The sequence below is a fragment of the Pogona vitticeps genome, chromosome 5 (genome assembly GCF_051106095.1).
Source record: "Pogona vitticeps strain Pit_001003342236 chromosome 5, PviZW2.1, whole genome shotgun sequence".
In the NCBI taxonomy this organism is placed as follows: domain Eukaryota; kingdom Metazoa; phylum Chordata; class Lepidosauria; order Squamata; family Agamidae; genus Pogona; species Pogona vitticeps.
The window spans coordinates 68,192,385-68,214,608 of NC_135787.1; the positions used below are offsets into that span (position 1 = coordinate 68,192,385).

At 40.3% G+C, this 22,224-nt stretch overlaps 2 protein-coding genes across 13 annotated transcripts in view; one reads left to right on the forward strand and one right to left on the reverse strand.

The window, feature by feature from the left end:
* The window catches only part of PAICS (phosphoribosylaminoimidazole carboxylase and phosphoribosylaminoimidazolesuccinocarboxamide synthase), an 84,250-nt gene that overhangs the window by 37,914 nt on the left and 24,112 nt on the right, over positions 1–22,224 (reverse strand). For 3 of the 11 annotated variants that reach the window (XM_078394656.1, XM_078394655.1, XM_078394648.1), the window contains 5 exons: positions 12,211–12,297; positions 10,628–11,065; positions 9,265–9,354; positions 9,050–9,154; positions 4,880–4,963 (listed from right to left, as the gene is read on the reverse strand). In XM_078394656.1, the coding sequence (XP_078250782.1) occupies positions 4,880–4,963; positions 9,050–9,154; positions 9,265–9,354; positions 10,628–11,065; positions 12,211–12,297 (804 nt within the window). Of the gene's footprint in view, positions 1–4,879; positions 4,964–9,049; positions 9,155–9,225; positions 9,355–10,627; positions 11,066–12,210; positions 12,298–22,224 lie in introns of all 11 variants that reach the window. The other 8 variants (XM_078394657.1, XM_078394649.1, XM_078394658.1 and 5 more) reach the window with 6 other exon arrangements.
* The window catches only part of PPAT (phosphoribosyl pyrophosphate amidotransferase), a 62,753-nt gene that overhangs the window by 23,298 nt on the left and 17,231 nt on the right, over positions 1–22,224 (forward strand). The gene's annotated exons all lie outside the window — the stretch shown is intronic.

Genomic DNA, 22,224 nt, shown 5'->3' on the forward strand with positions numbered 1-22,224 from the left:
GGGAAACCTATTCCAGTATATCTAATATGCAAGTACATTTCAAACCTAGCAGTGGAGGTAGGGACTTCTGACTGCAGACTGTTTCAGACAGTAGAAGCATCCTGGCTGTGCATACCAGTTGGGTTGAGGCCCATGAAATCAATTGTTTCATGCAATGCAGAGGCCTAAATGCTAATACTTTGTCCTCTCTCCCTCAGTTACACATTAATGACTGTGCTTTGGGGCCATAGAATGTTTACAAAAGTTTTTGTCTACAGTGGTGCCTCGTATAATGAGTGGCCCGTTTAACGATGAATCCGCATAGCGATAGCTTTTTTACCCTGCCCCCGCCGCCGCTGAGAGCCTTCCGAGCTCTCAAAGAGCTTTCTCCAATGTCGGGGGGGGGGAAGCCCTTTGAGAGCTCGGAAAGCAAATGTCGGCGGTCAGCGGTGGCTTCGGGGTCCTTCCAAAGCCACCGACTGCCGACATTTTCTCCCAGCTGAGCGGCGGGCCTTTGAAGCTCCCGCCGCTCAGCTGGGGGAAAATGCCAAAGGCCCCATTTTCAGTCAGCTGGTCAGCGGTTCCAAAATGGCCGCCCCGCTGTGTTGCCTCGCTTTAGAGGCACCGAAAATGGCCGCCCCTATGGAGGAACATCGCTGAACAGTGAGTTTATCCCCCATAGGAACGCATTAAGCGAAGTTTAATGCGTTCCTATGGGTTTTTCCGTTCCGTTTAGCAATGTTTCCACATAGCGACGATTAATCCGGAACGGATTAACGTCGCTATGCGGGGCACCACTGTATTTTCTTCAGAACTTAAAGTGCTTATATCTCATAATTCCACCACCTTTTATAATGCTGCTTCCTTTCTACCATTCTGCTCCTTCTCAAAATTCCAGTGTTTCAGTAGGGGGAAAATGTGCAGCTGATGTAACAGTTATCTAAACATCGCTATAAATGGCATACTTGAGTTCAGATGTAAAAATACCTTGAGTTTAGATATTCCTGGAAGGACTGACTCACTGTTACCAATAGTATGGTCCCCTCCCTTCTATCTTCATTCATTCATTCATTCATTCATTCATTCATTCATTCATTCATTCATTCATTTGATTTCTATCCCACCCATCTAGACCAAAGATCTACTCTGGGCGGTTTACAAATTTAAAAACAATAAAACCAATAAGGCTATATTATACATTATAGTATCATTATAACCTTATTCAGTTTCTTTTTCTTGTGTTAAATCAGCACATAAGCAGCAGGAGCACCCTAATTCTGCACAGCTCTGCCATCATTTATGTTGCTCTCCTATGGAAGGCAAATGGCTGAAGAGGGAGAGCTTCTATTACGTCTGAGGATTTTTCCATATTAACTGGAATCCAGCAAAGAGCAGGACTGTGACTTAAGCAGAACTGTCCAGAAATAGCAGAAGATCTGTGCTTCTGACTTGGTAAATTCCATGTGCACAAGGGCAACAAAACTGAAGGGGTAGACAGGGCTGTGGTGCTCCACCTTTTCAATGTTGATGCAATACATGAAATAATAATTGAATAGCTCATGGTGGACAGAAACATAACTTTATCTTTTTCTATACAGTATCCTAAAGTAGTTTGGGCAAATGGTATTCAAAACAGCAATTGGTGGTTGAGACACATAATTTGAGCATTTCTCCCCATGGGAATGATGATATCTTAGCTTGAGTGTATTGTATGAATTGTATCTGGTGACCATATCTTACGTTGCACAATTGTTAAGAGATGAGAAAAATGGTTGACTTGCTTCTCCCCCCCCCCCCCCCAAATACATGAGCAGAAACCTGAAATGGCAGAATGGCTTGACCACTTGAGACTGTAGGTGGAAGATTCCTGTTTGAATGATTCTCCTGTGCTAATTAAAACAAACGAACCTACACATTGCAAGTTAAAAAACCTAATACATTAGTGAGACAGCTTCTGGCCTAACCATCACCCTGCTGTGTTAGTTTTCCCTCTGTATGTCTCTGGAAACATTCAAAAATAAGATTCCCAGTCTACACGGTAATATGACTCTATGCACTCTAGTATCTCTGAACTCTGCTCCCCACTTCATTCTGCTCTGCATGCAAACCAAACCATTATTATAAGCTGAAAAGTGAGGCTAAGGGCTCTTGCATTTGGTGAGAGCTATTACTTTTAGAAGATCTTGCTACAAGTAAATTTTACAAGTTCTTCTCATATGGCACAACAGGAGCAGTGTTGCCCATATGTACTACTAATCCATTTGAAGTATTGTTTTAGCTTGGCATTTTTTCTATGAAAAAAATTAAGATGGGCTTCCCAAGTATTCTCCCAACTCAGCAGCGACAGATACAGACTTACTTTACCTGGTTCTGAGTTAGGGCCACAAGTCATTATATGTTGGCAAATGATAACTTGGTTCAATTTTTCTGAAAGGAAGGATTGGTAGGAGGAAGAGTTTCAGAGATCCTGCTCCCAAACTAAGGCTCTTCTCTCCAAGAACACTCTTGTTTGTGGGGGGATCAGCTGATGAGGGAGGAAAAATAAGAATGACATTGTGTGGAATGAGATGTATGGAATCATTTAAGCCTGATGATTTTTCCCTGCAATAATGCCCCAAAAGACACTTCACACATCAGCATTCTTGGTAAAATTTAGTGCTTGCCTCACCATTTCCCATATATTTCGGTTGGCCTTTGCTGATAGAGCAGAGAGCAGAAAAGCGCCTAGCTTGTTCTGAAGTTCACAGCATGTCAGTACAGTGGTGCCTCGCTTAACGGCAATAATCAGTTCCAGGAAACTCGCCGTTAAGCGAAAACATTGTAAAGCGGAAAAAAAACCATCCATTCAGTGCATTCCAATGGGGTCAAAACTCACCGTCCAGCGAAGATCCTCCATAGGGCAGCCGTTTTCGCTGCCTGTCTTGTGCGGAATCCGTCCCAGAAAACAGCGGGGAGCCATTTTGTTTACCCGGCGGCCATTTTGAAACCGCCGATCAGTTGTTTTAAAATCGTTGTTTTGCAAAGAATCAGTTCCCGAAGCAGGGAACCGATCATCGCAAAGCAAAAAAAAAACCATTTAAACCATCGTTTTGCGATCGCAATTGTAAAGCGAGGCACAACTGTAGTGCTCCTTCTTATTCAGTCCCTTTCTGAAGTACTTCTTTTTTTTTTCTGTCAATGGAACACACATGCCGCTGTGTTCATCATGCACATTATCATCCTCATTTAGTTTTGACATGCCAGGAAGAGAATAGGCACTTTACAGAATGAGCAGTATTCACATGATGTTCTTATCACTTAAATTAGCTTACTATATGGGAATTCACCATGGCATTCATGTGATGTGGCTACATCCTTAAATTTTCACAGAAGTCATGCTTTTTCAGTGCAGCATTGAGTTGAAAATACTTTGCTGCAGATCTCCTACACTGATGTGAATTCTCCCAGAAAAAAAGTAATTTGGCCTGTTTTGAGATGTACATTAGAATGGTTGAGGTAAGGATTGTAATGCAATTAAAACACTAAATTATACTCAAAGACATGGTGTGTGTGTGTGTGTGTGTGTGTGTGTGTGTGTAAAATTGTTAAAAACAATACTATTTGTTTTCAGTTCCACCTAAAGAAATCAGATTGGATGTTTTAAAATCAAGTTGTTCTCTGCTGTGTACTCCAGGACATACATAATAATCACCAGTACACTTTTTTGAAAGGAGTGAAAAGAGGGACACATCTGGACATTGTCACTCAGACTGGTCAATCTAATGTAATATGCACTATTCTCCGAAATACATTACTTGTTTTATCTCAGTAGCTTAAAATATAATTATTGACTCCAAATAAGCAGGAGAGCTATTACTTTCTAAATACCCTAGCAATTGCTTTAAAAACCGACAGTTTTGAAGCTACAAGATTTGTGGTGTAAATATTGTAACAAGTGTTTTTGAACCAGATTGCGTTTGCCTCTCCTAAAACCCATCAGGAGCTTCACCCTCTCCCCGCCACTGCCCAAAAATAAAACAAAAAAAAAATCCCAGTGATCCTGGTGAGAAGCATGGGACATGGGATGCATGCATGCTGTTTCCCACCAGAAGCACTTGGATTTTTCTGACAGGGATGGTGGGGGCAGTGGCATGTAGGCATCCTGCAGGCTATATGCTTTGTCCCCCCCTGGAATTAGATGCTTCCCCAGCTCTAGCAGGATGTTCTTGTCAGTGCATTGTCTTGGGAAATATTTTCTGTTTATAGTGCTTGAATATATGCCATAAAGGTCCTTTGTCTAGATGCAGGGAAAGCATGGCTTGTGTGTGTTTTTTAAAAGCTTGCTCCTAAGTAATAAAAGTCTTTTAGATAGTAGATATGTTGGCTTGAACCCACCCCATCCACAATTTTGTAGGAACTAATTGTGTGAAATCTTCATAGAGAAAAGGTTTTTTATTACTAGGATAATTAGATAATTAGAGATGCCTTGTGCATGTATTGTGTAGCTTAGAGGAGGGTGGACATCTGATCTACCTAGCCTCAATATTCACCAGAGACGAGTGCAAAAGGAAGTTAAGAATTATGAAACGAGCAGTTTGTTCTGACCATTGGAACAAATTTTAAGTTAACAGGTCTTCTACCTAATACTTCAGCTCTGATACTGTACCCCAAACACAATGTTTTTATTTCATTGGGTGACAGTTATTTTGTTCCTGCTACCGGGAGTCAGAAATCCTTATTGATCTATCTCAGATTGCCCAGTGGTTTATTGCTTGATCATAATTTACCTTCTTCTAATCACCCTGGTATAGGCTGAATAAAACAAAAAGGGAATCCCCAACAGAAGGGTATATATTTCTAAACTGAAACCTCCATTCTGTAAAGAGGATGAAATAGTTTACAAATTCACGTGTTGACTCACCTATGTCAATTGGCTCTTGCTTTATGTGTGGGAACTCTGTGCCTTCTAGAGTAGTATTAATGGAGTCGTCATCCTCAGGGACTGCTGAAATTCAAAGTAGACTTTAGAAATGTAGTGTACGAAGTTCATATGCTTCATATAACCAAATCATCTGAAAAACAGTCGCTTGGAGGATAAAATGCAGATGTCCAAAGATTCAAAAGTTTTAACTATTATATATTAAGATACCAGCTACTGTACTCTATACTTCTAATATAAGAAAACAATATGTATTTGATGTATGCTGTCCTATCTCACTGAACACTCCCCTAGCATTATGCCCTTCAGGTAGATCAGAATAAATGTCCAAGCTTTTTCTATTTCTTAGGAGCCTTATGGCGCAGTGATTAAACTGCAGTACTGCAGCTGAAACTGCTCACAATCCAGGTTCAATCCAGGTAGCTGGCTCGAGGTTCACTCAGATTTCCATCTTGTCAAGATAGGTAAATTTGAATACCCAGCTTGCTGGGATGGGAAGAGCGGCAACGTGTAGCCTGCATAATTAAATTGTAAACTGCCCAGAAGTGTTTGAAGTGGTGTGGGGTGGTATATAAGCAGCATGCTTTTTTTAAAAAAAGTTGGTTAGCTTACTATGATGTGACATTTCCTTGAGTAAGCTTGTGGGTGTTTTTCTTGGATAGAGAATATAAGGCTTACCCTACTGTTAGACAAAATGAGGCAACTTCCTCAAACAGTAGATTTGGGATATCCTGAAAGGGCAGCAACATGTTATTTAATAATCTTAAGACTGTGGAGCTGGAGGGGACCCTATGGATCATGGAGTCCAGCCCCTGTGAAGGAGCCACAGTGGGGAATCGAACTCCCAAACCTCTGTCTTCACAGCCAGATATCTAAACTTACTGAGGTATCCAGGAATTCTAATTATGGTATCTTTGCTGCCAGGAATAGAAAGAGGTGTTCAAGTAATTTTTAACCCATGTACCTGGACTGATTCTGAGTACTGTTCATCTTGCCTTGGATAGGCAGGGGTAACTATTCACCATTCAGGTAGCAAACTATCATGGACCGGTCTCATGATAAAATGATGGTACAGCTCACTTGTCTTTAACAGTACCTTTTGAAATCATGCTGGCTCATGACTGTGATGGAGCTAAACTTTTAAACAGCTAATTGCTAGATATATGGCATTGCTCACATTCACCACGTCAGAAACATGGCATTATATTGCCACCAAGTGTGACTGGACATGTTTTGATGGTTGAAAATAATTTAGCAATTTAGCATAAAAGTCTAGGGTTTGGAAGAAGCATGCAATTTGTACATATGTATGTATGTAAATTAAATTAAATTAAATGCATATACTACCCAATTAGTGCAAGCACAACTTGGGCAGTTTTCACAAGGTTAAAACTCACAAACCTACAATACAGCAGAATAACAAAAATACAATAAAAAAGTACAGTGATGCAGAGTAGTGGGTTAAATCACTAGATTATTTTAAATTGCAAGTTTTTTTGAGGCAGATAGTGTACTTACATATATGAATTTATATTGTGCTCAGTTGAGTCCAGCACATGAAATTTAGACATATTTCTACAAGAAGAGATATATAAAAAAGAATCCCTTGCCTTTTCTCTCTCTTGACATTGTCATGCAGCTAGTAGGTCAGGCTGGTAAAGAGAATGCAAAGCCTACATGTCTCTCTCACACATGCACAACCTGTGTCCCGCCCTCACACAGCTGTTTCCACTACTAAACCAAGCAGTTGGGCAGAATGGGATGGTGAGAAACATACACAGGCCAACAATCCTGTTCCATATGTGATTCTGAGTGTTGTGGCTCAAAAGTTTCCCATCTCTAACCATTCACTTTTGTTGGTTGGTCCCTTGAGTGAGTGAGCTTGTCCAGAGGTGTTTTTTTTTTTTTCAAACATGACTTTGTTACAACCTATGGCGTTACTCTGATCTTGAAAGAATTTGTGCCCATTTTAGAAAGTGGATTTTCTACTCTACCTTTTCTGTCATTTCTGGTAAAGATTTAAGGGTTTTACCTGTGCCACCTTTTGTGCTACTCCATTTGTGCAAACTGCAGCAAGAGTAAGAAGGACCAATATAAAACCCAAAGTATTTTGTGTAGAGTCATATTCTTTTGTTAGCACACATAACAATTGAGAATTCTCTTGGAAAAAGAACTAATTGAAGGAAGATGTTTTAGCGGGGTAATCATACTGAATTCCCAATATTTGCTTTTTTTTTTCTTTGCTATATTTCTTCTGTTTGAAAGGGGGTGGAGTGCTGACCTTTAATGCAATTGGTTTTTCACTGTTTTGTGATCCTGTCCTCGGAATAGGATGTGGCAAGGCATACTCTCAATTACAGCTATGAAGACTGCCCCAACAAAGAGGTGAATGTCCAAGGTTGTGCAGTGGTCACTGACTGCATTATCTAACTTCAAATCAGGTTGTGGGGCTGTTAGATGATACCGTTGGCAAATATTGAGCAAGAAAATGTGATTAGTAGCTGTAGTGCTTCATTTCTTTTTTCAAAAACCCTCAAGATTATTTCCAACTTGCTGCACTAACTACATAAAGCAATTATTGCTGAATATTTTAAATCTATTTAATATACAACAAATATTTTTATTTGTTCCCTGACAGTATGAATACTTTTTTTGTGCTTAAAATTAAACTCCACATTTCTCTCATCAATTTAAAACTCACTTCATGTGCAACTATCAAGCCCATAGTTTGGCAGTATGTTGGAAGCGTAGAGCTCCTCAACAAATCGTTACTGCTTTATACAATTTCCTATACTGTATATTATTTGGAAAGTAATTTGTCACCCTCTGCTGGCTAAGACCTGGTGGTAGCAGGAGCCTGTTTTAGAACAGAGATGCTGCAGTAATGCGTTGGGAGACAAGTACTATCCTACAATCTTGTTGTGCTTGCAAAATGTTTTAAAATGTAAATAAGGGTTTCAGACAGAACCAGATGACATGTTGTGCAGTGGAATTTATTCTTCATAAACACAGCAAAGTTAATGTGTTCATTGCAATCATCCCTTCATAGTCAAAGTAAATTTGATATGATTGTTGTGTGACTAATATTTGATTGTCTCCCCAAATTTCCATAGCTTCGGGATGGTTGGTACATGTTATATCATCACAGAGATAATGTCCCTTCATACCATTGGTTTCTTTTTTAAATTGGTTTTATTCCTTCTACTCTATGTGTATGTTTACCGTTATATGTCTGATTATTTTACCTTGTTGTGAACTACCCAGAATAGTGTGCATGCAGTAATAGTAAGTACATATATAAGTAAGTAAGTAAACAAATAGATAAACAAATAAACAAATACATACATATATACATACATATATAAATGTTTTTGGTATCAAAATGTACATATATTTCACATCTCTGTATTAAAGTGAGGGGTTAATAAGAAGAGAGGCTATATTCTTATTGGATACTTTAGAAATTTCATATGGGAAAATACCATAGAATATTGCATGTACACATTCATGCTAGAACGTTGTTCCCTAACTTAGTATGTTTCAGGCATGCTGGGTTATATCTTTTACCACCCTCAGCCAGCATTACAGTTTTCCATGGTATCAACAGACTAGAATTATGGGCCACAGCTTGTTGGCTAGGAGATGCTGGGATTTATTATTTTAAAAAGTAACTTTTCCAAGGCCTAATGTACATAGGCAAGATAGTGCAACATATAACTGCTTTAGAGGCAAACAAAGAAAAATGACTGTCAAACACTTTGACCAGAAACCTGGTGGAATCACACAGCCCAAACCAGTGGTGGCTTAAGAGATGTACGCAGTCATGATAGCTGTCTATAAAGACTCTGCAACTGATCATGCATCAAACTGGTATAGTAGACAGTCAGAAAAATATGAAAACCACTTTTGTGATTTCCCCTTGAATGCACAGATTTTTGCAAGAGGATTTTAGCCTTTGAATATAAAATACTGAAATATATACATCTCCTGCCCCTTTTCACCTTAGTATTAGCCACTTCAGCCAACTTTATCGTTGGCTACTTACTGAACCCCCTTTTTGATTGTCCACAATTCCATGTCATTGTCTAAGAGACTTTTTCTCATATATTCCATAACCTACCTCATAACAAGTTACGGCTGCACACTACTCACCTACATCAGTCACTTCTTCTTTTATATCTTCCTTTGTGTGTGTGGTAACTTGCTCTTCCAAATGACCATTTACATAGTTCTCTTTCTCTACTGTGCTGTGGAGTGCTAGCAATAATTTCAAAAAAATGGTTATAAAAAACCCTTGAACTACAGTACATAGGAAAGAAGTCTTATACCTTGCATGTGGACTTTAGGTACAGGATATTTGTATTCACCTGCATCTGTTGCCTTCCTTGTTTCTGTGAGCCTGAGGTCTCCTGCTGTATTGCTAAGTGAGTCCTTTATATCAGCATCTTGATGTAATGCTGTGTAAAATGGCACAGATTATAACATAGTGTTTTGTAAAATCACAGTATTAAAAGATGATTTGAGTGTTTGTTCTATTTGATTAAATCATAAGATCATATGAATGTCCAATCACATGAAAGTTATCCAGGCATATGATTCTCTTTCCAGCAAATGTCCACTAGTATCACAATATAAATATTTATTGCATGATCTTTTAAAAATGAATATGGTGACAATTTTAATGATGAGGCCACTTTTCTAGAAGGAGCAGAGAGCTGGTCTGAGAATGAATTTTTACCATGCCAATAAACTCTGAAGATGCCGGCCACAGAAACTGGCGAAACGTCAGGAAGAACAACCTTCAGAACACGGCCGAAGAGCCCGAAAAACCCACAACAACCCGTGAAAGCCTTCGCGAATATATTGAAACTATTGCAGTTTTGCACAATCTGTGATCAGTTTAGTCAACTGGTTCAAATACCACACGTGCTGTCTTGCCAAAAGAAAAACACATAGACACGGTTTACCAATTCCAGGCAAGCACCAAATACAAGACATCTGTAAAGCTCCTGATAGGCCACAGTCAATAACTGATGAGTAGCACTTATGACAGCAAGTCACAGATTGTGCTGCGCTGCATTACACAGGGTTGGGTGGTAAGGAAATGGGTGCTAAAGTGAGGCATATAGTCCATGTTGCTTCCCTGGGAAAATGGGTCTCTGCTGCATAAATGTAGGGTTACATGTGTCTGTGTTTATGTTATCACCGTCTCACTGCACTTTGTGGCACTTACTAATTTCTCAAAACACCAGGTTTGTTGTTTTATTCACATATTTCTTCATGGAGCATAATTTTTAATTACAACACAGGAAACACCCAGGTATTCCTTACTGAGTTGTGCATTCAGGTTGTTTTCTTTGACTTAATTTTTAAAGAAACTGTTTGTGTTAAACTTTGCTCCATATATTACACTTAATGCATTGAACCCTTGTGGCACAGTGGTTAAAACGCTGTACTGCAGCCAAAACTGTGCTCACGATCTGGGGTTCGAATCCCAGGTAGCCGGCTCAAGGTTGACTCAGCCTTTTATCCTTCTGAGGTCGGTAAAATGAGTACCCAGCTTGCTTGAGGGGAGGGCAATGTGTAGCCTGCATAATTAACTTGTAAACCGCCCAGAGAGTGCTTGAAGCACTATGGGGCGGTATATAAGCAGCATGTTTTGCTTTATTTAAATATGAACAGTACTGTAAAAGTAGCTTCAAAATCCATGTCACTAGCTAGAACTCTTACCTCTGAAGTTCTTTTCTGTCGTCGTGTCTGTCCATTGTACAGGCTTCTCACTGTTGCCATGATCTAATCTGCTGCTTTTGTCCGCATTGCCATGTCCCAAAATAGCATCCAGCTCTCTAAAAAACTTCATACTCTTGCTTGTGTTGCCTGAATATCTGGCATCTTTAACACTCTTGTATTCATGTTTCAGATTTTTGTATTTTGTTCTGCATTGCTTCCAGTCCCTGTCAATCCCAAATTTTTGGAGTCTAGCAGCAACATGTTCAAATATTCTTTTGTTTCGCACTGTTCCCTCTAGTTGTTGCTGGATGCTTTTGTCTGACCACACACGTATTAGAGCTCTAACTTCATTAACAGTCCAGTGCTTTCCTCCTTCGTTTGCTACAGATGGAATGAAAGGCAGATTTTTTGAAGTGTCTAGTATTACCGTTGAGTTACCTGCATCAGGTAGGATAGGAGAGAAAGACAGATATGTGTTACCTGCATTGGGTAGGGTGGGGTCAGGATCAGGTAAAGATGGTAAGTGAGAGAATTTTCTTTTAACTTTACTTCATTCCCAAGAATGCTTAGGAAACTATGGAAATAAGGCAGAGCACAAATTATAGCTGACTGTAGTTTGTGTATAAGATTAATTTTAAAACTTCTCTTATAAGGTCAGTATTACTAAAACAAAATAACTGTTTGAGATAGCAGATTATCAGCAGTGTTGTGATTCTCCTATGACTGTCAAGAGCTCAGAATTGCCTGTCATATACTTACAGTGTGAAAACAGTATATATGACAGGTAAGCTACCGTATTTTTTTGTGTATAAAACTACACTTTTTCCTTAAATAATTAGACAAAAAATTGAGGGTCATTTTATACATGGAAGGCTTAGCAAAAAGGAAGGGAAGGCTCCCTTCGGGTAAAGCAGCCATGAAAGGGCTTCAGGATCAAAGGGGTGCGATCGTGCAGCCCTTTCACGGTTGCGTTATCCACATCCTAAGCCCCGCGAGGATCAAATTTTCTAATTTTGGGGTTAGAAAAGCGGGGGGTCATCTTATACATTGGGTCATCTTATAAATGGAAAAATACGGTAAGTAAACTGAGGCGTGTTTTTCTTTTTCCCCTCATTTGGAAATTTTCCTGCATTTTGAAACTTAGGAACACAGACATCAGTGTTGGAAAAGCAAGTTTGTGTTGGTTGAACAATGCTGAGCAAGATACATTTCTTTAAAAACTAACATATAAATAAAGAAAAGCAACCAAATGTAACATAATGCTGTGAGCTAGCTGGATAAAGGAGACCAATATAAAAATGCATTCCAGTGAACTGTACCTTTAGTTTAATTCTAATTCCTCTACACATTTAGTGTTCTTATTTTTAGCCATGATATGTGTTAATTCATGAAACAGATAATTTAACTAGAAGCTAAGACCAGGACTGCAGAAATGGGAATTGAGAAGGTAATATGAAATCTTAGCGATAAGCCCCATAGCTTTACTGACATGCTAGCTTGATTCCTTACACTGCAGTTTTAAATTACTGTAATCCTTCTGAAATGGTGCAAAGAGAAACAGCCCATTTCTGTTCATCCATTACCTAGCTGAATAGGCCTGCATTGAGAAATAAAGAGTAGTGGATTTTCAGGAACATCTTCCTCGTCCTCTAGTGTAATTGAGACTTCGCCTGGAATGAAAAATAAAGTCATTAAATGTAGGAAAGTCACAGCACATTCTGAGATATATTGTATGAGTCCATACTTTTGCTAGATTTAGTCCTAATATAAATTCCATATTCAAAATGAGCCTCGTGGCGCAGTGGTTAAAACACTGTACTGCAAGCTAAAACTGTGCTCACGACCTGGGGTTCAAATCCCAGGTAGCCGGCTCAAGGTTGACTCAGCCTTCCATCCTTCCGAGGTCGGTAAAATGAGTACCCAGCTTGCTGGGGGGGCAATGTGTAGCCTGTATAATTAAAAATTGTAAACCGCCCGGAGAGTGCTTGTAGCGCTATGGGGCGGTATATAAGTCCAATAAATAAATAAATAAATAAATAAATAAGTTACAAAATTTACTCAGAGATATTAACTGGGTAATCATTGTAAGTTCTGCAGCTTGGAAATTTTTTTAAAAATCAAGTTGATTTAAATCACGACCACAATTTAAATCATGGTTTAAGTCAATTTGAATCATGATTTTAAATCAAAATCCATTCTGCTTGTATGGTAATTTCAAAGAATATGTATGGTAACTGGTAATTTCAAAAAATATGTACATCAAAGGAAAGCCTAAGACACTTTAAAAAGTATCTCAGATTTTGAAAATTTAAAATGGGGATGGAGGAGGAATAGAGAGAGAAAGGTGGCAGAAATAGTGGGCCCTTTTGAAATTAATTTGCAGAGAATATAGAGTATGATGGCTTGGGTCCAAAGAATACATCTCCAAACAAACAATAGGGCTTTTTGCCTCTTCGTATCCTTTGTTTAAAAAGCCATGAATAGCTGGAGATATTCAAGACTGATAGGAGATATGGTTTAGGGAAATGTAGTTGGACAGGGGAATAGGTTGATTCTCAATGATCTCAGTGACATTTTAAAATGTCTGAGGGTTGTCTCTCACTTGGACCTAATTTCATTAACAATTTGCACAGTCGACAGTGAACTGAGGGCAATACATAAAATGACCGAGATGTCTATAGCGGACAGAATAAGTTGAGCAAAGTTCACGCAACCAAAGCATTGTAAAAAAGGAATAAAAAACTACACTGTCAATCTATTTCCATTTGAAGTGCTGGTTTTAACCTATAAGGCTCTGAACGTCCTGGGTCCAAGCTATTTAAAGTACCATATCTCCCTTTATGAGTCTACATGGGTATAAAGATTACCAGGAGAGGCCTTTCTCGGGGTCACACCACCTTCACAGGTATGTTTGGTGGGGACAACAGGAGAGGGTGTTGTTGCTTCCAGACTTTGGAACTTCCTCCCACAGGCGGCTAGACTGGTCCCATCTGCTGTCCTTCTTTTCTCTTCAGGCAAGTTTTCCTTTAAATGACTGGTTTGACCAAGGGGATTATTTAAAGGGAGCATTTTATTCTGTGTTTTATTTGTGGTTTTAGTATTGTTCTTATTATGTTTTAATATGATACTGGTTTAATACTTTTTAAATATTGTAATAATTTATTATTTGGCTTTTACCGTGTTTCCCCAAAAATAAGACAGGGCTCATTTTCAGGGGATGTTTTATTTTACAGTCATCTTTTTCTGGTTGATGCACAATGCTGCACAAGGGTGGAGGGTGGGGTTTCACTTAACTAGGGCTGATTTTCAGGCTAGGTCTTATTTTCGGGGAAACAGAGCAACCTGTTTTTTTCTTTCTTAATACTTTAGGCCACTTTGGATCCTTTAGGAGAAAAGTGGCATATGAATGAATGAATGATACACTATAAAAGCTTTTATAGGGAAAAAATTGCCAAACAAGACTGAACCTCTAGATACCACACTTCAGAGATGAAAAAGACAGGCTTTTGGATTTTCTAGGTGAAGTATGAGATCTCATACAGCTTCTTCATTATATTTATTTATTTTATTTATTTATTTGCAAGATTTTTTAGCTGCACCATTACCAATGGTCTCTGAGCGGTGTTCAAGAGTATTAAAACTTTAGAAAAACACTAAAACCATTAAAAATACCCAATATTATAATAATACCCTATATTAAAACAGTCAACTTATCATTAATAGATCCTGCTGCTATTTAATAGATCCTGGATACTATTTAATTAAAATGCTGGCTCAACAGAAAGGTCTTTGCCTGGCGCCAAAAAGCCAAAAGTGTTGGAGCCAGGTGGATCTCTATAGGGAGGGTGTTCCAAAGCTGGGGGAGCAACAGGAAAGAAGGCCCAATTTTGATATGCCACCCCCTCACCTCTTTCAGGTATGGCACCTTCAGAAAGGCCTCCTGGCCTGATCTTAGAGGATGGGTAGGCTTGTATGGAAGAAAGCGGTCCTTTAGGTAACCAGGTCCTAAGCTGTTTAGGGCTGCATATGTCAAGGTAAGCACTTTGGATTGGGCCCGAGCAGCAACCGGCAGCCAGTGCAAATTTTTCAGAACTGGCGTAATACCACTTACCAGCCGCCCAGCCCAGTTATGTGCCACTTGCAGTTGCTGGACCATCTTCAAAGGCTGCCCCACATATAGTGCATTGCAATGGTCCAGTCTGGTTGTTACCAATACATGTGTGACTATGACTGTTGCCAGGCTCTGCTCATCCAGGTAAGGGTGAAGTTGATATATTCTCTGCAGCTATAAGAAGGCATCCCTGGACACCGAGTCCACCTATTATTATTATTATTATTATTATTATTATTATTATTATTATTATTATTATTATTATTATTATTATTATTATTATTATTATTATTATTATTATTATTATTATTATTATTATTTATTGAATTTATATCCCACCTATCTGGACTATAAGTCCACTCTAGGCGGCTTCCAGCATATAATAAGAATAAAATACAATTAAAAAACATGTGCATAAACATAAATAATAATTACAATCACAGCAGACAAAAAGGAATATAAGGAAAATTAGAAAAGGGATCAGGAATTGATTGGAGGGAAGGCCTGGATGTATAACCATGTTTTTAATTGAGTTTTAAAAACACCCAGCGTAGGGGCCGCACGAATCTCTGGAGGAAGGTTGTTCCAGAGGCGAGGAGCCACCGCCGAGAAGGCCCGGTTTCGTGTCTTCTCCTTCCGGGCCTCTCTCGGCGTCAGGCTCCTCAGCCTCACCTCCTGACTCGCGCGGGTGAACCGCGTAGACCTAGGTGGGAGCAGGCGTTCCGCCAAGTATCGAGGTCCTAAACCGTTTAGGGCCTTATAAGTAAGCATTAGAACTTTGAAGTCGATGCGGAAACGGATGGGCAGCCAATGCAATGCGGCCAGCGCTGGAGAAATGTGTTGGTATTTTCTCACTCCGGTAAGGAGTCTGGCCGCAGCATTCTGCACCACCTGAAGTTTCCGCATCAGCCTCAAAGGCAGCCCCACGTAGAGCGCGTTACAGTGGTCTAATCTTGAGATTACGAGCGCATGCACCAAGGTAGTGAGTGCCCCCGTGTCGAGATAGGGCCGCAGCTGGGCAATCCGCCAAAGATGGAAAAAGGCGGTACGGACTACCGACGCCACCTGTGTTTCCATGGTGAGCGTCGGGTCCAGATGTATGCCCAAACTGCGGACCCCACTCTTCGCGGCCAGAGTTGCCCCCCCAAATGTGAGAGAGTCCTCCAAGCCGCTAACCACGGGGCCACCCACCCTTAGAACTTCCGTCTTGTCCGGGTTCAGCCTCAGCCCATTCTCCTGCATCCATCCCAGTACGGCCTCCAGGCAGCGCTGAAGGGACAGGACAGCATCACCTGTATCAGGTGAAAAGGAGATGTAGAGCTGGGTGTCATCAGCATATTGGTGACACGAAGCCCCACATCCCCGGATAACCCCACCCAGCGGCCTCATATAGATGTTAAACAGCATTGGGGAGATGATCGACCCCTGTGGAACCCCACAATTGAGACTCCACGGGGCCGAGACACTCTCCCCAAGCTGGACTCTCTGGGGACGGTCCTCCAAGAAGGAACGGAGCCAGGCAAGAGCCGAGCCACCAATTCCCAACTCGGAGAGCCTCCCCAGGAGGATACCGTGGTCGACGGTATCAAAGGCCGCTGAGATGTCGAGGAGGACCAACAGAGACACTTTTCCCCTGTCGGCCTCCCTCAACAGGTCATCATACAGGGCGACCAATGCCGTCTCTGTACCGTGGCGCGGCCTGAAGCCCGACTGGAATGGATCCAAGGCATCTGTTTCATCCAAGTATGCCTGAAGTTGGTCGGCCACCACCCTCTCCACCACTTTGCTCATGAAAGAAACATTGGCGACGGGCCTATAATTGCCAATTTCGTCCGCCGCCAAGCTAGGTTTCTTTCTTATGGGCCTAATGAGTGTCTCCTTGAGGGCAGAGGGAAACCTGTCCTCAAGGAAAGACCCATTTATTATTGCAGTGGCCCATTCAGTTGTTATCGGCCTGGCTGCTTTGATTAGCCAGGCCGGGCAAGGGTCCAAGGAGGAGGTGGTGGCACGACAGCGGTCAAGCACCTTGGCCACAGTATCAGGGATGACAGGCTGAAAGGAGTCAAAGGTCACCGGGCAAGACGGAGCGCTGGACATCTCTGCTCGACTCACTGTGTTCAAAAACGGAGAGAGGTCCCGGCGGATGGCCTCCACTTTAGCTTTAAAAAAGGCTGCAAACTGGTCAGGCGAAAAACTAGGGGGAGGCCTATCACCCAAACCAGTTCTGGATAGGTCGCGCACTATACGGAACAGCTCCGCCTGCTGATTTGATGCTTCGCTTATCCGGTTAGCGAAGAATGATCGACATGCAGCCTTTACCTTAGTTAGGTAAAGGTTAGTTGCGACCCTGACAGCTATCCAATTAAAATCCGTCGGGTGTCTAAGGTCAGACCTGGGCGTCTAAGGTCAGACCTGGGTCAAGGAGCACCCCCAAGCTGCAGACCTTGTCCTTTAGGTGGAGTGTAACCCTGTCTAGGGCAGGGAAATGGCCCTTTAACCTATCTGGTGGAGCACCTACCAGCAGCACTTTCGACTTGACTGGATTTAGCCTCAGTTTGATTGGATTGAGCCTCATCCAGTCCATTATTGAGTCCAGCCATGAGTTCAGAATGGCAACTGCCTCACCTGGATTGGTAGAGAATGAGAGGTAGAGCTGGGTGTCGTCAGCATATTGCTGACTCCTCAGCCCAAACAACTTCCCCCAGTGGTTTCATGTAGATATTGAACAGCATGGGGGACAGTATAGAGCCCTGAGGATCAGAACTACTGTCCCTCAACACCACCTTCTGGACCTGATCAGCCAGGTAGGAGTGAAACCACCATAAAATGGTGCCTCCCATTCCTATCCCAGCCAATTGGTCCAGAAAGACACCATGGTCAATAGTGTTGAAAGCTGCTGAGAGGTCCAGGTGAATCAACAAGGACGCATTCCCTCTGTCTCTCTCCCGGTAAAGGTCATCAAACAAGGTGACCAAGGCAGTCTCCATCCCATAACCCGGCCTGAAACCCAATTGAAATGGATCTAGATAATCCGTTTCATCCAGGAGAGCCTGGAGCTGCTAGCCACCACACGTTTCAACACCTTGCCCAGCAAAGGGAAGTTCACCACTGGTCGATAGTTGATTACTAGACCTGGGTCCAGATTAGGCTTTTTTAGGAGTGGATGAATCATTGCCTCCTTTAACAGGGCGGGGACCACTCCCTCTCTTAATGAGGAGTCGATGACCTCCAGGATTCTTATCAAATTAAGACTGAGATGGTTTGTTTAAATATGCCCCATTTTAAATGTTATGCATTTTTTATTCGTGGGTATAATTTAGCTTGGAAGGAACATATTACAAATGAAACAATGTGTGGAATAATAAGGGCATAACCACTTTACTTTTAAAAAGTAATGACTTACATTATTATTACTTTTCCTATGTTCTCTGTTACTTTTCTTGTTACTTTCGGGTTGCTATAATGCTTTTTGGAAGGCATGTTGAGATTTTCTTTTCTTCCTATTTTCAAGTGACTGTCTTATCTTTTCGGATCCCTATTCCCCAAGAACTAAAAATGGAATGAAAAATGATGGCAAGCACGGGGGTATAACAACAGTAATTTACTATTTGGGGAGATGATTGCAATGACTTATGAATTACTTTTAAAGATTAACATTCCATACTGTGTTTAGGAAGCTACCTATAAATAATATAAGTCCTACATTGTTAAAGTTACTGTAATTGCTGTATTTGTTTCAAGTTAAATTTATGGAGACTGCAACTTCTATTAGCAATGGCAAAGCTTATAGAAAAGTAACATGCAACAATATGATGTGGTGATTTGCAAGGAAAAGTACAGCTGTGTGATAATGGAAGTCGCTCCCCCCCTTGCAACTATATCGTCATATCTTGTTCATATCCATCAGTTCATCTTATGTCACCTACCTATAAGTACAAATGTACGGTAGCATTTAACAACAGTCTGTTTCCTTAAATTGTGATTTTTCTCCAAGAAAGTCACTGTGATGGATGGAACCTCTTTCAGGCTTCCAGTGGAAGGAAGCACATATACAGGTTTAGAGCTGAAGTATGTGAACAGAATAAGCTTGCTCACTGCTCTCATGCAAACTATTGTGCAAGTGCTAGTAAAAGTCTTTGTTGTAGAGAGTATTTGATGCTGCATAATAGTATACAAAAGGATTATGCAGCTAGATATCAGTGCATGGGTTGTGTGAAGACCCACTGTAAAGCACTCAAGTAAATAATTTTTGCAGTGGGGAGCTGCTTGTTGGAGCTTTCTCTGCATAAATATAAATTACATTTTAAATTATAAGTTTCAATTTAATTAAAATTGACAACTGTAGTTTAATCACATTCTATATACTCAGTTTCTCAGAGTAATGAGAAGTTCTCAAGGGTACACATTTGGTTGTCTTTAAAAGGAAATCACTGGATTTTTATTGGTGTTTTGTAATATTATCATTTGGTTTTAAATACACAAGTTGAGGGATGGAAATACAGCTTAAACACTTTAATAGATATTTCAAGTCCATTGTTCACACTATCTGATGCTTTTCATGCATAAAAGCATCCTCATATCCAATGGTTTTTCTAATTCCCAGCCAGACCATATCCTCTAAATATCAACAAGAATCAGTTGGCTGTTTAGTTCTCATGGCAACATATTGCCTATGGATTGCATAACAAAGCCAGACCAATCCTATCGATTGGATTAAAACCATATGGAATCGAGAAGAAAATCTAGTGATTCGTTTTACACAACTGCTTGTGCCAGAGCTTGCACACATGGTGGAGGAGTATTGTTGGATTTTATTCATCTTTATGGTGTAGCCACAGGCCACTTTCACATAGAATAATAAGCCTGGATGGCTTATTATAGCTGTGTTTGGGCCACACTACCCATTTCTTTTCACTTGGCTCATGTCACCGTGAAAGTAGTTAAATAATCCATAAATGGTTTAATGGTTGTTGTGGGTTTTTCGGGCTCTTTGGCCGTGTTCTGAAGGTTGTTCTTCCTAACGTTTCGCCAGTCTCTGTGGCCGGCATCTTCAGAGGACAGCACAGAGACTGGCAAAACGTTAGGAAGAACAACCTTCAGAACACGGCCAAAGAGTCCGAAAAACCCACAACTATCATTAGATCCCGGCCGTGAAAGCCTTCGCGAATACATAAATGGTTTGTTTAGCATGCCATCCAAACCTACAGACCTGTTTTGTTCCACCTATTTATTCTTAGTTTACAAATCCTGACGTATTTGCGAGCAAGAATCCAGATTCAGGTGTGGTCTGTGGACCACTGTTATAAGTGGCGTCATGTTGCATCAGACTTATGGTGATCCTTTTGAGGATTTTCTAAGTATGGGAGATATTTTAAGGAATGGTTTTACCAGTACAACACACAACCAGTGAGTCTCCATGGACTAGTGGGGATTTTAATTCAGTTCACTGGTAATCCACAACTGTATTGCAGGTCGTCTGTGGGAGAATATATTTGTGGATCAGTGAGATCCCTATCTGCAGGAGGATATGAACTGCACGAACCAGTCACAGAGAGGAAATAATCACAGCGGTAGAGCCTTTCATCAAAAACTTCCAGGAGTTAAATGTAAGATGTGGTCGGTGTCATGAAAATGCTTACTGATAGTGACACACATCACCTGTGGTAGTAAGGCTATCAACTAATACCTCGATTTATAAATATGATTCCCAATAGCCTACACAAGCTTTTGATGATGTAGTAGCAGTCTGTGAAAAGGAAAAGAACAGAAACTGCTCGACTAAAACAGAGAGCCAGGTTCAAATCTCTGTTTAGATATAAAGTGCACGGAGTCATTTTACACCAATCTCACCATAGTCTAATGGGGTTGTTTAAATCAGTGGTCCTCAATCTTGGGCCTCCAGATGTTCTTGGACTGCAGCTCCCAGGAACCTTCACCACCACCTCTGCTGGCCAGGATTTCTGGGAGTTGAAGTCCAATAACATCTGGAAGCCCATGGTTGGGGACCACTGGTTTAAATGATTCTAAGAGAATGGATATGATGATGATAATGATGGCTGAAAAAAGGCAATAACTGATTGGAAGTATTGGTTACATATTTAATCCCTATTTGCTTTCTAGTAAACCTCTGTGAATATAATCCAGAGTTATAATCCCTTAACAGTAGAGGAAATAACAAGGTTTGTGTTTTACTCATGAATACTATCTGATAATGCATAGCAACTGGAATATGACTAAAACACTGTAAAATAATTGGTGATGCTGATGCTGTATTTCAAGCTGAAACAAAAGATGAGGAGAGGTAGCATGGTAAAAGAGGAGTTTTTTCCAGCCTGGCCCTCATGATAATATTTCTTTTTTTCTTCCTTAAAAGGATGTTAACTTTCATTAACGAAGGACATTCCATTGTGAAAAACCCCCCTCTTCATACAGTGTGAAATTATTTTAAATCTGTTTATTTTAAAGTCCAAGTAATAACTTTATACTTTCCATTTAAGATAAAAATGTAATTCAGAGGTTTTGGGGTTTTCTGATACTCATTCTATTCAGATATTTAACCAAATGTGCTGTAAAGAAGATGAAACAGGTTAGCAATTTAAAATATCTTCTAGGCATTTTTTTTTAAAAAGGAACTATTCATTATTAAAAGTCACATTTGAGTGCTTTGGGAATAAAAATAATATATAAATTGCCTTATTTAAGAAGGAAAAAGAACTTTTGCATTCTGACTTGTTTTGTAAAATTCTGCTTTCATACATTTCATTTTCTGATTCGTGAAGGACAAGCAAAATCTGGCATGTATCAATATATGGAACCATATTAAGAATATATTTCCAGAACATTTTAACTATTTTATATGTAATTTGAAAAGTTAACACAGAGATGACTGTTAGAACCACGCTGTAAGTGTTTTTAGGGTTTAATTCATTGAGAAATAAATCATTTGGGAAAACAGTACTTCAAAAAGAACAAAATCTACAGTCATTCCTAAGATGTCATTTTAATGTTTGCTGTTTTTGTTTTAATTCTGCCTGAACGTGCACCTGTCATTTAAACATAGATGAGGTCATATTATTGCTCTTTACACAATACTTTGTATTCTTACAGATCTACTGGGCTGCAAAATCTAATACAAATTATTACAGAAACCAAGAGAAGTTTGGAGGCCGCTAAGATAGGAGGGCCTGGCGTGCTCTGGTCCATGGGTTCACGAAGAGTCGGACACAACTGAACAACAACAACAACTATTTTGTCTAATGTGCCCTTTCCCCCTTGACAAGAATAAGGCTTCATGAGCTTTAGCAACTAATTTAGCTTCCTCAGCTTTATGTGTTCACAAACATGGGTAAGCAGAACTGCACCACCACTACCAACACCAACACCACCCTTAAGCAGGGAACATATTAAGTCAGTTTGTTCTGCCAAATGTGCATTCTCTAGCACATTATGTAGCTCTGGGTGCTACTGGCCTGTATATATTGTATAT